The sequence below is a fragment of the Berghia stephanieae genome, chromosome 10 (genome assembly GCF_034508935.2).
Source record: "Berghia stephanieae isolate SIO BIC M18660-M18661 chromosome 10, UCSD_Bste_1.3, whole genome shotgun sequence".
NCBI lineage: Eukaryota > Metazoa > Mollusca > Gastropoda > Nudibranchia > Aeolidiidae > Berghia > Berghia stephanieae.
In genome coordinates this window covers 28,116,076-28,132,803 of record NC_088369.1, presented here as the reverse complement: position 1 = coordinate 28,132,803, position 16,728 = coordinate 28,116,076, and the positions used below count along the sequence as shown (strand labels likewise).

Below are 16,728 nucleotides of genomic sequence, written 5' to 3'. Positions count from 1 at the left end.
TAACGTGTATCAACCAGACTATAAAAGCTTAAGGTTACTAGTAAAAAGCCCGCCATTTCGCGGGAACTATTTTCATTCGATATTATACCCACCATCATTTAATGAGGGCAGATTAGTAAACAACGTTGTCTGTGTAACTTGGTACATCCTCTGTTGATTTCTCTGTGTGGCCAAACATGAAGTGTAAGCGGCTGTAGCCTCTGACCCGTGACACAGCAACACATAGTTGTCCGTGTGTGAAAACAGGTTGTGGTAAGAAAATCAACTGCGAAAATAAACCTGAAGTAGCAGACGTGAGCAGAGTTGAAAGACGATCCTGGGATCGAGAACTTACCTTACAGTACAGTACTCTGGTGATCATGTTTGGTGGCGTTCGGCACCATTTTTATGCACCTCCACTGGAGGTGTACAAAACCGCACCATTTTTATGCACCTCCGTTGGCGCTGCTGGTTGATTAATGAAAATGTTGCTGCTTGAAGCTCGAAGGAAAACATAACGATAAGTGTTGAATTGTAAGCCTCAATTTAATAGACGAAGACATACTGTGGACGTTTCTGATTTCCCCTTTATCAACAAAACACGACGAATAAGATACTAAGAACGAATGAGAGATGTGTAGTGTGAATGGCGTAGATAAGGTAAATAGATATAAACAATGATGGGACAGGAAGTTTTTTGAAAAACAACAAAAACAAAACAAAAAAAAAGAAGAAGAAGAAAAAAAAAAGATTATAAAACCCAATAAAATGACAAAGACGCGGTAAACGAATACACTGATGATAATGATAAAATATTATAAAATGATAACGATCGACGTTTACATATAAAAGCGCGTCGATAACACATTGAATGGTACCGATGTTTTTTTTTTAATATAATAATAAATAATAATAGATTAATTTAAGGTTTTAAATATATGTCCAGTAACTATAACAACGAAAATGATGTCTTTCTCAATAAAGTAAACTTTTTTTTTAAATGTCGAACAATGGGATTGAACCCACTACTTTCAAGGTTAGAGTCTGACAGCTTATCCACTGCGCTACGGAGTCACCTGACTATTCATAACATTTTATAAGGTCTTTCTAAAACCTTAATTTACTTCAATGCAACTTCTATTTTCTTGTCTTAAATTTCGATTTTTTAGATTTTTTTTTTAATTTATTATCAAAGAAGTTAAACCTGGGTATTATCCACCCGAAACCATCACATTGAAAGCATCAAAGGGGCAATAATAATACTTGATGTCATAAATAGATGAAAACTGTTGAAAACTTAGTATAGATCTGAAATCCTTAAAGTAATTAATTGAATATATTATTTCCAATGCGACGATTTGCGTAAAAACGCCAAACTGACAACTTTTTACAGTGTCGAAATTGGTTGTTGTTGAGAGTGTTAGTGTCGTCGGTACATATTTCATGATATCGGTTTGACTCAACGAACTTTCAAACTGACTTTAAATTATGAAAGGAAATCAAATTATCTGTTCATCTACCTGTAAAATAAATACATTTCTAATTTTCAAATCTTTCAGTAGAGTTGTGCGCCGTTTACTTTTTTTTATTGACTCAAATGGCACAATGTTTTCCACAAGGCTAGACTATATTTTTTAAAGAAAGAATTTTCAATTCCACTGTATTTATCTTCCAACAACAGTTTACACGTTTTTATATTTCACTTTCTAAACTGCATTAACACAGTTCCTCCCCGCCTCCCCTCTATTCACTTAATTAATTGCGCACCTTTTAGAAATATCTAGCATTCTAATTTAATTCGTGCTTCCTTACAAAGGAAATTTCTAATTTCCTGCCAACCAATGTTTTGTTTATTCATCTTAACTACGCCACTACCACATTATCTCATTCATCTGTTGTGTTTCATTCATCCTTTTTTGTTGATAAAGGGGAAACCCGAAACGTTCATTTGATCTGTTTTTTTATTAAATTGAAGCTTACATTCAATTTCATATTGCTATTTATTTCTTCGAGCTTCGAGCAGCAACATTTACATTAAGTGAATACATTATACTGGGGATGTAGGAGCTTTCGGAATGTCTCCCTTTTACTTAACATATGGAAAAACAAACATCCTAGCACCTTTACTAAGACTTATGACTAATCCTAATAGAAAAAAAATCATCCGATCTCGAGCTAACCTTAATAAAAAAAATGATGACAAATTGAATAAATAAACGCCTGGCAAAAGATCAATGGTGAAAATACAAATTTAAAGAATACTGGGGATGTAGGAGTTTTCGGAATGTCTCCCCTTTACTTAACTTATGGAAAAACAAACACCCTAGCACCTTTACGAAGACTTATGACTAATTCTAATAGAAAAAAAAATCCTTCGATCTCGAGCTAACCCTAATAGTAAAAAAGGCCCTCGGACTGCTTTGCACTACCTTTCAATACTTCACAAATCAAAATGGCGGCTGAAAATCAAAACAATGGTCAAAATCCATCAGTCAAATTTTGGTTGTTCTTCCTGTCGTAAAAACGCCAAACTGACAACTTTTTACAGTGACGAAATTGGTTGTTTTTGAGAGTGTTAGTGTCGTCGGTACGTATTTTATGATATCTGTGTGACACAACGAACTTTCAAACTGACTTTAAATTATAAAAGGAAATCAAGTTATCTGTTTATCTATCTGTAAAAAATACATTTCTAATTTTCAAATCTTTCAGTAGAGTTGTGCGCCGTATAATTTTTTTATTGACTCAAATAAGCACAATTTTCTCCACAATGCTATATTTTTTAAAGAAAGGATACACAGTTTTGTGTGTTGGTCCATTATACTTCCGGATGGCAATGTTATGAACTTCTTAGCCAAGCGCATATTATCTATAAGTTAACAATGGCTACGCTATGACACACTAATTATTCACGAACGGGGAGGAAATTGAATGCACTCAATTTACAGCTTAAGGTGATATTACCATTTCTTTTTCGACAGAGACAAATCTGTTAACAGCCACGTACTCATTTTACATCTGAGTACGATGAGAGAAAATCGAGTAAAGAGGCTTTTCAAGGACTCAATTATGCGTCGCTCAGAGCGGGACTCGAACCTTGGACCTTCCGGTCCGAAGGCGAGTGTCATATGTCATATTTGTGTGGCCATGTGGTCTTGTGGTATGACACTCGCTTTCGGGTCGGAAGGTCCTGGGTTCGAGCCTCGCTCGGCGCATAGTAGAGTCCTTGGAGAATGCTCTTTACTCACATTCTCTCACCGTACTTAGGGTGTAAAATGAGTACCTGGCCGTTAACAGCGTTGTCTCTTTCCGAAAAAATTGTAATATCGCCTAACAGGCGTCATGTCCCGTCCTACATGCTGAATGTTGCTGCTGGCCAGGGATCCCTTGTAAAGCGTTTTGAGCACGTTTAGTGGATATTGCGCTATATAAAAACTGAATTTTTTAAAAATGTATAGATAGATTGAAGTTGATGTCACTTAGGTCTTTGTGATTGTTTTTTTGCCATCCGCATTTATGAGGAATTCTCACTAACGTGTATTAACCAGACTATAAACGTTTAAGGTTATACACAGTTTTGTGTGTTGGTCCATTATCCCTCCGGATGGCAATATTGTTAGCTTCTTAGCTAAGCGCACACTATCTATATCACTGGAACCACATAGCTACACAATGTGTGTGTGTGTGTGTGTGTGTGTGTGTGTGAGTGCGCGCGCGTGTTTATGTGTGTTTGTGTGTGGTGGTGAGATTGTGTATTCTTAACAACAACAGTTCAAGTTAGACTATTGGCGGAAAGTTTGTGTCACTTGTCGATAATCAACAACGCCGTTTTCCCCATGAAAATTGAGTTAATGAACTTTGCTCACAACAAATGGGTCCTGTTACCAGGTTGGACAAATTACCAACCGTATGTTAGTGATGTGATTATCTATTGAACTTTATGTTAGTTTAGCTCCTAGTTTTTCATTTGTTTCAAGAACTGAATCTGGCTCAAAAGTATTTCGTAAAATTATCATCTAAATTTTGCGCTAATTTCTAGAAAACATTTGCCTTAGTCTTAAATTTCTTAAAGAAAAGATAAACATAGCACGGTTCATTGTAATCAGTTAAACTTCTTTCTGATTTCATTGTATAATAGAACACTGCATTGCTTTTAAAACTATCACTCGACAAATATTTTAACAAGATTTTAAATATTTTGAGAAAGTGAACGCTTTTATTATATTTATTATTTATTTCTTATTTTCTAAATATTCAAGGATGAGTGAAAATGGTAAGTGAAGCGAGATTCATGTGCAAAAGTAACGCAACTTTTCCTTCTTTTTTTTTTTTTTGTTTTACATAATAAAGTTGAACTCTTGTTTTTCATGATCTCTCTACCATTACTGATTGAAAGGTTTTTAACAATCTCCATGGTCCCTTTCCCTGGCTTTACGATTCGAAGGAAATTTTAATTCAATGATATCTACTAGTGCAGTTTTTTCTCTCTCTGGATTGCAAACTTTAACTCAAGGTGAGCAACTACATGCGGCTATGTGGTCTAGTGGTATGACACTCGCTTTCGGATGGAAAGGTCCTGGGTTCGAGCCTCGCTCTCGGCGCATAGTTGAGCCCTTGGAAAAGGCTCTTTACTCACATTCTCTCACCGTACTCAGGTGTAAAATGAGTACCTGGCCGTTAACAGCGTTATCTTTGTCCGAAAAATTGTAATATCGCCTAACAGGCGTCATGTCCCGTCCTACATGTTAAATGTTGCTGTTGACCAGGGACCCCTTGTAAAGCGCTTTGAGCATATTTAGTGGATATTGCGCTATATAAAAGCTCATTTATTATTATTATTACATATTATGTTTGCTGTCTGTAAGTGGTGCATTGGGTCGATCATCACAACATAATAGTGTGAGCACCATTAGAAGTTCTTGTCCTCACACCCCCCCCCCCCCCCCCCCCCCCCCCCCCCCCCTTTAAACACACACACCACGCCCCCCTGAATTGAAGATGAGAGAGAGAGAGAGAGAGAGAGAGAGAGAGAGAGAGAGTGAGAGAGAGAGAGAGAGGGGGGGGGGGGGGGGGGGGAGGGAGGGAGGGATATGGCAGAGTTTATGTTCTTGCATGGGTTGGGTTTGAGTTTTGTATAAGTGAGCGAATACAGACAAGCCGGAAGGACTTCTGTTGTTTCACAGAACGCCTAAGGAGGGGATTTTAAAAATTATTATTCGTTGGATATCTCTCATAAAGATACTATAACCTGATGAAACATTTGTCATCACTTGCAATATCGACTTTTATACATTCTGATCACATGACATGTGAAAAAGTTCTAGCCAGCAAGAATAAAAAGTACCGATTTTCTTTGTTTAGAACCAAGCTGCTCGTTGCTGGGCAGACTTAACATCAGACTTTTGAATCCGATTGCGCACTTATACCTCAAACCCCATCCACGCAGGATCATTAACTCTGCCCCCCCCTTCCTTCCCCCCCCCCCCTCTCTCTCTCTCTCCCTCTCTCTCTCCCTCTCTCTCTCTCTCTCTCTCTCTCTCATCTTCAAATCAGTTGAGGTGGTCAAAGAATGAGTTTTGTAGTGGACTTGAGTAGAGTTCAAGCTTTGGACAGCGCCGGTGGCCAGTAGTACTGACCAATACCATTTCGTTCAATAAATGTCGGATCTTTTTTTAACCTCTTCTGATTCCTTATTGATCATCCCTCTAACACTGAAGCCTCGGGTTTTAATGGCTTTATGAGATGATGGGCATCGGGTTAATGGCTTTATGATGAGATGAGGGGCATCGGGTTTTATTAAGTTGTGTAGATTTCTCGCCAAATTGAAAAAAATGTTAGTTTTTTTTTTTTGGTTTCAGAATTCGTTATTTTGATAATAATTTTTTTTTGTTTTTGTTTTTTTAATGAGCTTTACATAGCGCAATATCCACTAGATTATTAGACTATGTCATCTCATTTGATTATATTTTTTCTTAGGCCATCCGCCACCAAACAATCCTGGACACGAGGAAGGGCCGGTCAGGAAACGATGGCGGTCATCCAGTTCAAATGAAGGTGGGGAAGAGGATGAGAATGAAGGTGGTAACTCAGACACTGATTTTTCTTCGGATGAAGAGAGGGAAGGAGGCCAATTTGATGACACTTGTGATCGTCAAATGCCACAAACGCCTCAAGAACAAACAAATCCACAAAATTTACCGGTACAATCCGATGAACAGAATTTGTCTGATTCGTTTACTGAAATTGAATCCAAGGATGACATATCGAGACGAGATCAAGACGTATCAACTGTTTTCTGTTCCAAAGCTCCTCTGAGACGTATACCCGCTGTCCGTGAACCCTTTCGTAGGGATAATTTTGGTTCTTCACAATCATCTAATTCATGTCCTGACCCCAATTCTCCACCTCGGTCTAATGGAACACAGAGTTCAGAAAACACTCCTACACAATCTCGTGCAGTAACACAATCTAGTCCCACAGACCGAAAGCATGATGGCACCGACTCTATGACGCAACCAATAAGCCCACCTCGAAATAGATGCCGTTCGAGTCCACCACAAAGTGATGACTCTCCACTATATTTACGTATGGTTAAACTTCCATCCTATATAGTAATAGACCATACCGTTCCACAAACGAATTCATCAGAAAGTGCGGGGTCTCCAATCCGGCCCGTAAGGCCAACTCGCAGAAGACGTCATCCGGCTGGTGATGTCTCGACCCAGCCTGATTCACCTCCCCAAAGTAATGGCACGAATGGTGTGGGTGACCATTCTACAGGGGAAGAAAGCTCCTCTCAACGGGTTATAAATGACCCCGAAACAAGTCGAGGCCATTCGCCCAATCCAATAAACCATACAAATCTACAGTCCACAAATACGACTAATTCTACAACTGCCGAAGTAAATTCATTCCCAGCCACAAGAAATAATTCGACTCGCCGATCCCAGATTGTTGGATTTCGGGCATGGCTCGATCCAAGGATTTCGAGGATAAGGTACCCCTTGCAATCAAATTCTTTGCATCGTAGATATCAAGCGAATTCAGCCACTCCCTCGTTAAGCTCAACACATGGGACTGGTTCGTCAACACCCCGAGTTAGATTTTCAAGTGCAACATCGAACTCAACAGGCCAGACGAGTTCGTCAAACTCAACACGCCCTACTGACAGTATGCATGTTAGAGCTCCCGTCAGGGAAGATAATTCTGTAACAGGGGGGTCACTTCCACGAACAACGAATTATCACGAAGGTTTATCGCAATTATCACAATCTTCCAGTCAATCGGCAGCTAGTCGTCGTTCATCTGGGCATGATATCGATGCACAACAACCTTGCATCTCTCGGGGACAGAGTAACTCTGAAAACGATCGACAGTCACTGAGATCAAACCAACCAAGACTGTTCCGTAATCAGTTTTTAGATCCTCTTTGTCTTTATTGCCATACGTATATTGAAGCGACAGACATTAACACGCAAAGTCTGTTTCGGTTAGCAACTATTGTTCATTTCCGGGAACTTCAAAATAACGGTAACTGTCACCAGCTGCCCCCCAATCCATTTGATGAGTTAAGCCGGCACTTCCGCTGCGGTCGAAGTCCACCTTGGCTGGTCCAAATTCAATTCAATAGGCAAATTCACCGTGCTCTAACTGCAGATGAAAACACACGTGCCATTGACTTACTTCGTTATATGGCGTATCGTGTCATAACGAATTACGTAGGTTCTTTAAACATTCCAAGATCAAGAGATTCTATCTATGTACCAATTATTCGGGAGCTTGTTAATCGTTTAGAATACCCAGTTGAAACACAAAGACTTGTCCGAGAGATTTGCAGGAATACTGCACACTACACTAGTATCTTACATAACCGAAGACTACCCAGAGGACATGGACAAGAGCTAGAGTTGTCAAATTTAAATGACATAAAAAGAAAAAACAATAACGCTACCCCAGCAAAGTTTACATCACCACCTCCTTCACCAATCATAACGCAGCATGCAGTTGCCGGGCGTCCATTTGTGCGCGTTTGTGAAAAAATCAATAATTATCTTCGCCGAGCATGGTTCTCACGTGTAAGAATGAGTGAAATTCCTCCATATGAACCATGTATCGGTACAGAAACAGAGCCTACGTGTCGCTCACAACTTCAACAGCAACAACAGCAGCAACAAGAAGAGCGACAAACACAGTCTATACTTCCAGTTGACACACTTAGACAACCCCGCCCGCAGCCAACAGAAGAGTTAGAACAAACACCACCTGCATTTCCCAACCGAGAAAGACATTTATGTAGTCAGAGAAGACGACGTAGAGAAAATTCTTTAGTGTCTGACCGCGAATTAAGGCGCTTGGTCTCACGAATAGCAAGGGATTATTCTCCGTACCGCCGTCCTGTACGGCCTGCAGTAAATGCCAGTCAAAGGCAAATAAGAGAAAGTTCCAATTTCGAAGAAGTTCCCTCCCTTAGAGATATAGCCATTGATTTTCTTGTTGCACATCCAAATGTTCTTCCTTTACGACCAAGGGAGCTAGATGCAGATACTATCAGGAGACTTGCAGAACAGATAAATACAAGATTTTTTTTACTGAGACCTGTGGGGACAAGTTTGGCTGTAAAAGGGCTATCGGCGAGTTGGCTGTCTAATACAAGTCTAAATCGGCGAGGAATTAATTTGAATGCGCAAAGACAACTGTCAAGGAGAGTGACCTTTAGAGAGCAGCAATATCCAATATCACTACCTCGTCGTAGACAATGTACAGATTCGGAGTGTCCGAAACATGGCAATAATGCAGAGTGTGAGAGAGAAACCGACTCGGAAACTGAATCCGGAGAGACATCTGTTTCTGATACAGAAGAAACCAGAACCACGGGCTTTTACATGATATCAGTGAGAAAAATAGTTCATCAAATGAATCGATTTTACAGAGAGAGGAATTGGCGGGGAAGACCTGAAAGATACTTCAGGCTTGAAGGAACAGGAGCCGTGCGTTCAACACAGCACCCATCTCGACGAACAGATGCACTTATACAAGCTAATCTTGAAGAAAGTACACTAAATAGCCAAAGGACTCAACAATCTAACAATTATCAGCAATCTGGAGAATCGGAACGTACGGATGGCACAAGAACGAAGTCATCCAGTCAAACAACTGATCGGTCCCGACCCAGCCAGTTGTTAGAAGAGACGGGGGATGGTGTAGCAAATGAACCAGACAAGAAGCGTGATGCTCGTCAGCAATCCGATGAAACTGGTTTGCTCAACATTACGGGAATAGAACAATCAAACCAATCGTCAAATTCTTGTAGATTTAGCCATCCTCCATTAGCAGATGTTAGTGATAGGACAAAAGAGTCAACCCGAGAAAGTGAAGAGCAGCCCGATGCGAATGAACAGCAAGAATTTGTTTGTAATACAATAACGGGACCATCCAATCCAATTCCTGCTAGATCCATGCTCAGCCACCGTTTGGAAGAAATGGATATCTCTGACAATGGATCAAGCAATCCACGCTGTGACCAAACTGGACTCAGTCAACCATCTGTAGTACGAAACCAATTAGATGTTGCCAACTCTTCGTCCCTCAGTCGGGTTAGTGAAGAACCTAACTCCAATCAACAACCGATATCATCAGAAAGGCACACAAGTGGCACTGACGGCGAATCGACCAGTCAAGGAGATAGAGTTGTGTCTCATGCTGGGACAGACGAAATAACCGAGCAAAGACACAATGCATATGATGACACGGGTATAGATGAAACCACTCCGGCCAATCGTCTTACAAGTTACCATAACTTTGGGAATATTATACAGCATTGCTTTCACGAAGATTCCACCAGCTTCAGAATCGGGTCGCCTTCGCCTCCTTCTGTATTACAGGCGCTCGGTGATGCGATTGAAACCTGGGAACAAAGAATTCGAGAATTTGAAGAACAAAACGGTTGCACTTTTAATCGAATGCAACTTTTATCAGATCAGTTACAAAACGCACGACATGAACAAGCTTATAGGAATTTTGAATCTGGACAACGCAACAGTGTTGATTTAAACCAAAATGATACTAATTGTTGTCAAGGACCTTCCCATACGAGTCGACGATCAACTCATTCGGGTAATGAGGGCCATCGCTCATTCCAGTCAGATAGGGAATGTCATCAATCATTGCAGTCGAGAAATGAGCGTTTTCAATCATCCCAATCCAGCAATCAACGTCGTCAGTCACCCCAAGTCAGCAATCAGCGTCATCAATCACCCCAATGTCATCAATCATCCCAATCCAACAATCAGCGTCATCAATCACTCCAATCCAACAATCAGCGTCATCAATCACCCCAATCCAACAATCAGCGTCATCAATCACTCCAATCCAACAATCAGCGTCATCAATCACCCCAATCCAACAATCAGCGTCATCAATCACCCCAATCCAACAATCAGCGTCATCAATCACCCCAATCCAACAATCGGCGTCATCAATCACCCCAATCCAACATTCAGCGTCATCAATCACCCCAATCCAGCAATCAACGTCGTCAGTCACCCCAAGTCGGCAATCAGCGTCATCAATCACCCCAATGTCATCAATCATCCCAATCCAACAACCAGCGTCATCAATCACTCCAATCCAACAATCAGCGTCATCAATCACCCCAATCCAACAATCAGCGTCATCAATCACCCCAATCCAACAATCAGCGTCATCAATCACCCCAATCCAACAATCAGCGTCATCAATCACCCCAATCCAACAATCGGCGTCATCAATCGCCCCAATCCAACAATCAGCGTCATCAATCACCCCAATCCAACAATCAGCGTCATCAATCACCCCAATCCAGAAATCAGCGTCATCAATCACCCCAATCCAACAATCAGCGTCATCAATCACCCCCATCCAGAAATCGTCATCAGTCAAACTAATCCGACAACCATCATCAATCATCCCAATCCGGCAATCAGCGTAATTAATTATCCCCATTTATCCGGTAATAGTTATCAATCAGCCCAATCTAGTAATCAGCGTCATCAATCACCCCAATCTGGCAATTAGTGTCATGAATTACTCCAGTCTGGTATCTCCCATATCGAGCAGGGAAGTACTTACTGTGTCTTCTATCCTCCTGTATCTGGGTGGGGATCCTGACCTCCCATAGTGGGCAGGGAGGTACATGCTGTGTCTTCTATCCCCCCATACCCGTTTCCCAATTGTTTCCTGTCATTGTCTTGGAATGAGATTACTTAGTTTTGTCCTGATCCTTGCCGGAGCTCCTTGGCTGGGAGGGAAGCAGTCGAATGTATAGTTATAGTTTTGGGAAATGATATTTTTTTCCTTGTAAATCTGTTATGCATTGTATTATTTTGAGTTTACATATTATATTAAATGATTGGTAAACATTTGAGTGTATTCCTCTTAGATGGGACCTGTGCTTGTGTCTGGATGAGACTTTTAGGTGATCTCAAACTAACTGCATTGGTGGTCTGCTCTTGGAATCTACATCTGATCCCTATTTGTTCCCAGTTCCCCTATGTCTTACTTTTTCTTGGGTGCTTTTATTGTAATTCTATAACTTTTTACTATCCCATTTTCTTCCTTTTCACTGGCGCTGATATAACCTAAATGTGTTGCAAGCGCCGTAAAACCCTTAAAAACAAAAACAAACTAACAATATCCTCCTGTATCTGTTTTCCAACATGCTTTCTGCCTTTGTCTTGGAATGAGATTACTTAGTTTTGTCCTGACCCTGACCATAGTTCTTGGCTGGGAGGGAAACAGTCGAATGTATAGTTAGTTGTGGGAGATTATATTTTTACATTGTAAATCATCTCTCTTATGTAACTGTTATTTGTTTATTTTAACACATGATTTGTAAACATTTGAGTGTATTCCTCTTAGTGGGATCTTGTGCTGGTGTCTGGGTGAGACATTTAGGTAATCTCAAACTGATCAAGTGCTCTTGGAATCTACATCTGATTCCCTATTTGAACCATTTCCTTTTGTCTTACTTTTTCTTCAAGTCCTTTTAATTGCACATCTAGAATGTTTTTATTACCCAATTGTCTTTCTTTTTACTGGCGCTGGTATGATCTAAATGGGTTGCAAGTGCCATAAAACCTTTATAAACAAACAATCACAATAGGTGAATTGATGGAAATGTCGTGGAATTAAGTGTTTGTTGGATATCAACTGGGAATGGAATGGGAAGAGGAGTCGGAGAAAAACAAAAACAAACTCGACTCCACCCGGGATCGATATCGGTGCCTTTGCTTTTGAGGCAAGTGCTCTACTTCTCAGCTATAAGGATCTCCGTTGAAGGAACAGATGAACTGCAAACCTAATCAATATGTGTGCTGTTGAACCATTTTCCTTTCCTTTTTGCTGGGTGGAGTCTTCGACCTCCCATGGTTGGCAAGAGGTCACACTGCGTCTTCTATATCCGATATCTGTTGTCCGAGTTGCTTTCTATCTTTGTCTTGGAAAGGGATTGACTTGTCCTCGCTCTGGCTGGGATGGAAACTATCCAATGTATAACTATAGTTAGATGACATTTTTTTCCTTGTAAGTCATATCTGTCGTGTTCTGTTATTTATTTATTTTAAAAAATATTCAATGGTTTGTAAACATTTGAGTGTATTCCTCTTAGTGTGGACCTGTGCTCATGCCTGGAAGTCTTTTACTTTTTCCTGACCATCCATAGAGGGCAGGCAGCTACATGCTGTATCTTCTGTCCCCGTATATCTGTTTTCCAACTTGCATTCTGTCTTTGTCTTGGAATGAGATTGCATAGTTTTGTCCTGATCTTGGCCGGAGTCCTTGGCTGGGAGGGAAACAGTCGAATGTATATGTATAGTTTTGGGAGATGATATTTTTTTCCCTTGTAAATCATCTCTCTCTCTCTCTCTCTCTCACTCTCTCTCTCTCTCTCTCTCTCTCTCTCTCTCTCTCTCTCTCTGTTTTTTTAACATATGATTCTGGGCGGGGTTCCTGACCTCCCTTTCATATACCTATGATGTTCGCATGGGTGTACGATCCGATAGTGATGTCGTTTCTTCTTCTCTTTACTAGCCTATCCTGCTTCTTTGGTTTGTGATTGTATTTTTGACAGGGGATATTTTTTTTTCTGTAAATCTTCTGCCTGTTTGTTCTTGGTTATTTATAATTTAGCTTATATCTTTAGGTTATTTTTGTTAGATTGCTTGTTTTTTTGTTTCAGCGGTCTCTCATATAACCTCAATTGTGTTGGAAGAGACCTAAAGCAACAAACAAACAAAAAATGACCTCCCTTAGTGAGCAGGGGGGGGGGGGTACATACTGTGTCTTCTATCCCTTTATATCTGTTTTCCAACATGCTTTCCGTCTTTGTCTTGGAATGAGATTACTTGGTTTTGTCCTGGTCCTGGCCAGATCCCCTGGCTAAGAGGGAAACAGTCGAATGTATAGTTAGTTTTGGGAGATGACATTTTTTTCATTGTAAATCATCTCTCTGTTATGCACTGTATTATGCTTTCTTTATATTATATATGATTTGTAAAACATTTGAGTGTGTTCCTCTTATCGGGGACCTGTGCTTGTGTCTGGCTGAGACTTTTAGTGATCTAAGTACTTTGATAGAGTGCTTTTGGAATCTACACCTGTTTCTTATTTGAACCAATTCCCCTGTCTTCCCTTTTCTTGATGCTTTATTGTAATTCTAGAACTTTTTACTATCCTATTTTCTTCCTTTTTACTGGCGCTGATATGACCTTAATGTGTTGCAAGCGCCGTAAAACCCTTAAAAACAAAAACAAACAAGCGCCGTAAAACCCTTAAAAATATAAAAACAAAAACATATATGATTTGTAAAACATTTGAGTGTATTCCTCTTAGTAGGGACGTGTGCTTGTTTCTGGATGAGACTTTACTTTTAGTGATCTCAAACTATTTTGACAGTGTGCTCTTGGAATCTAGACCCTACACCCGTTTCTTATTTGAACCAATTCCCCTTTGTCTTACCTTTTCTTGGGTGCTTTAATTGTAATTCTAGAACTTTTTACTACCCCATTTTCTTCGTTTTTACAGGCGCTGATATAACCTTAATGTGATGCAAGTGCCGTAAAACCCTTAAAAACAAAAACAAACAAATGTCTTTGCCTTGGAATGAGATTATTTGGTCTTGTCCTGGCCCTGGCCGGGAAGGAAACGGTCAAAAGTCTAGTTTGTGTTTTGGGAGATTTTTTTTTTTTGGGGGGGGGGGGGGGGGGGGGTATATCATCTCTCTGTCATGCATTGTATTATTTTTGTTTTACGTATAGGATTTGTAAACGTCTGAGTGTGTTCCTCGTAGTGGGGACCTATGTTTGTGTCAGGATGAGACATTTAGGTGACCTCAAACTAAGTACACTGATAGTGTGCTCTTGGAATCTAAATCTATTCCCTATATGCACTAATTCCTCTTTGTCTTCCTTTTTTTTTTTTGGTACCTTAATTGTAATTTTAGAACTTTTTACTAACCCATTGTCCTTCTTTTTACTGGCGCTGATATGACCTTAATGTGTTGAAAGCGCCGTAAAACCCTAAAAACAAAGAAACAAACACAAGTTCGAGTATCAGACCTGCCAACAAGTTCACCTCTGAGGCAACGTTTTCCCTTAGTTGACTTACACGTTTTTAAAGTATATTTGTTTTTAATTCGAACTTTGAATTATTTTGTCAAACTGCTCGAAGATTGGTATATAGTCAAATGCATGCAGTTTTAATAATTGTAAAAATATCGATTTCATCTTTTTAAGAATAAAATTTTAATTGTATATTCATAAAGTCATTTTAATTTGTATTAGAATATTCGATGAGGCACAAAATAATTCTTATAACAGACAAATACTTTTTACGTTACTTTTAAATTGTCTATGACTTTGCTAAATACACGAATTATCAATACCAAAATGTCGTTTTGTTGGTTATTATGAATAAAAAGTACCAGGTGTGTGTGTGGTTGCGGGTGCTCCTGACCTGATTTAACCTGTCCCTTGGGTAGGGTAGTACTTGCTGCGTCTTCTATCCCCCTATATCTGTTTTCCAACTTGCTTTCTGTCTTTGTCTTGGAATGAAATTACTTGATTTTGTCCAGGCCCTGGCCGGATACTCTAGCTGGGAGGGAGACAGTCAAATGTATAGTTAGAGTTTTGAAATATGATATTTTCTTCCTCGTAAATCATCTCTGTTATGTTTTGTTTACGTATGATATATGATTTGTAAACATTTGAGAGTATTCTTCTTAGTGGAGACCTGTGCTTGTGTCTGGGTGAGACATTTAGGTGATCTTAAACTAGGTACTTTGATAGTGTGCTCTTGGAATCTACATCTCTTTATTATTTAAACCAATTCCCCTTTGTCTTCTTACCTTTTCTTGGGCGCTTTAATTGTAATTCTAGAACTTTTTACTACCCCATTTTGTTCGTTTTTACTGGCGCTGATATGACCTTAATGTGTTACAAGCGCCGTAAAACCTTAAAAACAAAAACATTAACTTGTCCCTCAATTCTAGAACCCTCCCAAATGATTGGAAACACGCGAACATTGCAAGGTTTTCAATAAAGGCAGTAAATATGTTGTAGCAAACTACAGGCCTGTATCGTTAGCATGTTGTAAAATATTGGAGCACATCCTATTAAGCTATCATATCATAAAACACATTGAAACCAACATAAATTAACACCTTTACAACATTGGTTCAGAAGCGGACATTCGTGTGAAAGCCAATTAATGTTTACTATGCATGGGGTCATAAAATCTTTTGACAAAGAAATACAAACTGACCATAATATCTTGACACAGTCCTGCACCAAAAGCTTCTCCAAATATCACACCCTGCTCTATCAAAGACTAGAACCTGGGTGGAGATCCTGACCTCCGATAGCGGGCAGGAATGTACTTTCTGTCTTCTACCCCCTACATCTATTTTATAATTTTGGAAAGATATTTTTTCCTTGAAAAATCATCTATATGCCATGTACTGAAATTGGATTCAATAGTCTGATGTCACGCGCCCGGCAACGGCGGCCATCTTGGTTCTAAACAAAGAAAATCATTACTTTTTATTCTTCATGCTGGCTAGAACTTTTCATTCCCTTTTCATATGCCTTGTGATCAGAATGTGTAAAAGTCAATACATGATCAAATTGATGGTTTTTTTCCCCCTCTGGATACGCGTTTAAGCTCGCCGGGGAAATATTTCATACGGCGTCCGCCATTGTTCCGATAGTTTAGAGCCAGTGTTACTAAGTTACCATACGTCATTAGGAAGGAAGTGACATTACGACTGTTGAAGACTATTTTTTTCCTATTAGTGGGAAGGGAGGCACTTGCTGTGTCTTCTATCCCCCTGTATCTGTTTGCAATATTTCTGTCTTTGTCTTGCGATCTGATACCCTTGCTGGGAGGGAAACGGTCAAATGTATAGTTAGGTTTTTGGGAGATGTTATTTTTCATGTAAATCATCTTTGTTCTGGGTGGGGTTCCTGACCTCCCATAGTGGGCAGGGGGGTACATACTGTGTCTTCTATCCCCTTATATCTGTTTTCCAACATGCTCTCTTTGTCTTGGAATGAGATTACTTGGTTTTGTCCTGGCCCTGGCCGGAGTCCTAGCTGGGAGGGAAACAGTCAAATGCATAGTTATTGTTTTGGGAGATTATATTTTTTTCCTTGTAAATCATCTCTCTGTTATGTATTATTATATTTGTTATTTTGAATTTATAATGTAAGCATTTGA

General features: G+C 39.7%; 1 protein-coding gene across 2 annotated transcripts; it reads left to right on the top strand.

The window, feature by feature from the left end:
* Positions 1 to 3,893: 3,893 nt before the first annotated feature.
* On the top strand, positions 3,894 to 14,901 carry LOC144980919 (uncharacterized). Of its 2 annotated transcripts, none has more exons than XM_078928838.1 (2): positions 3,894 to 4,252; positions 5,956 to 14,901. In XM_078928838.1, exons 1-2 carry the CDS (start codon positions 4,240 to 4,242, stop codon positions 10,899 to 10,901), a joined length of 4,959 nt encoding a protein of 1,652 aa, XP_078784964.1. In that variant the 5' UTR covers positions 3,894 to 4,239; the 3' UTR covers positions 10,902 to 14,901. The 2 variants fall into 2 exon arrangements, with proteins under 2 accessions (XP_078784964.1, XP_078784963.1); XM_078928837.1 differs by having other exon boundaries at positions 4,059 to 4,492.
* Positions 14,902 to 16,728: the final 1,827 nt, after the last annotated feature.

What these genes read in the sequence shown, in the direction of transcription:
- LOC144980919 (XM_078928837.1), top strand. Translation starts at nt 4,438, where the DNA reads ATGATATCTACTAGTGCAGTTTTTTCTCTCTCTGGATTGCAAACTTTA. An exon ending in ATTGCAAACTTTAACTCAAG is followed by an intron (nt 4,493 to 5,955) that starts GTGAGCAACTAC and finishes ATTTTTTCTTAG; the next exon opens with GCCATCCGCCACCAAACAAT.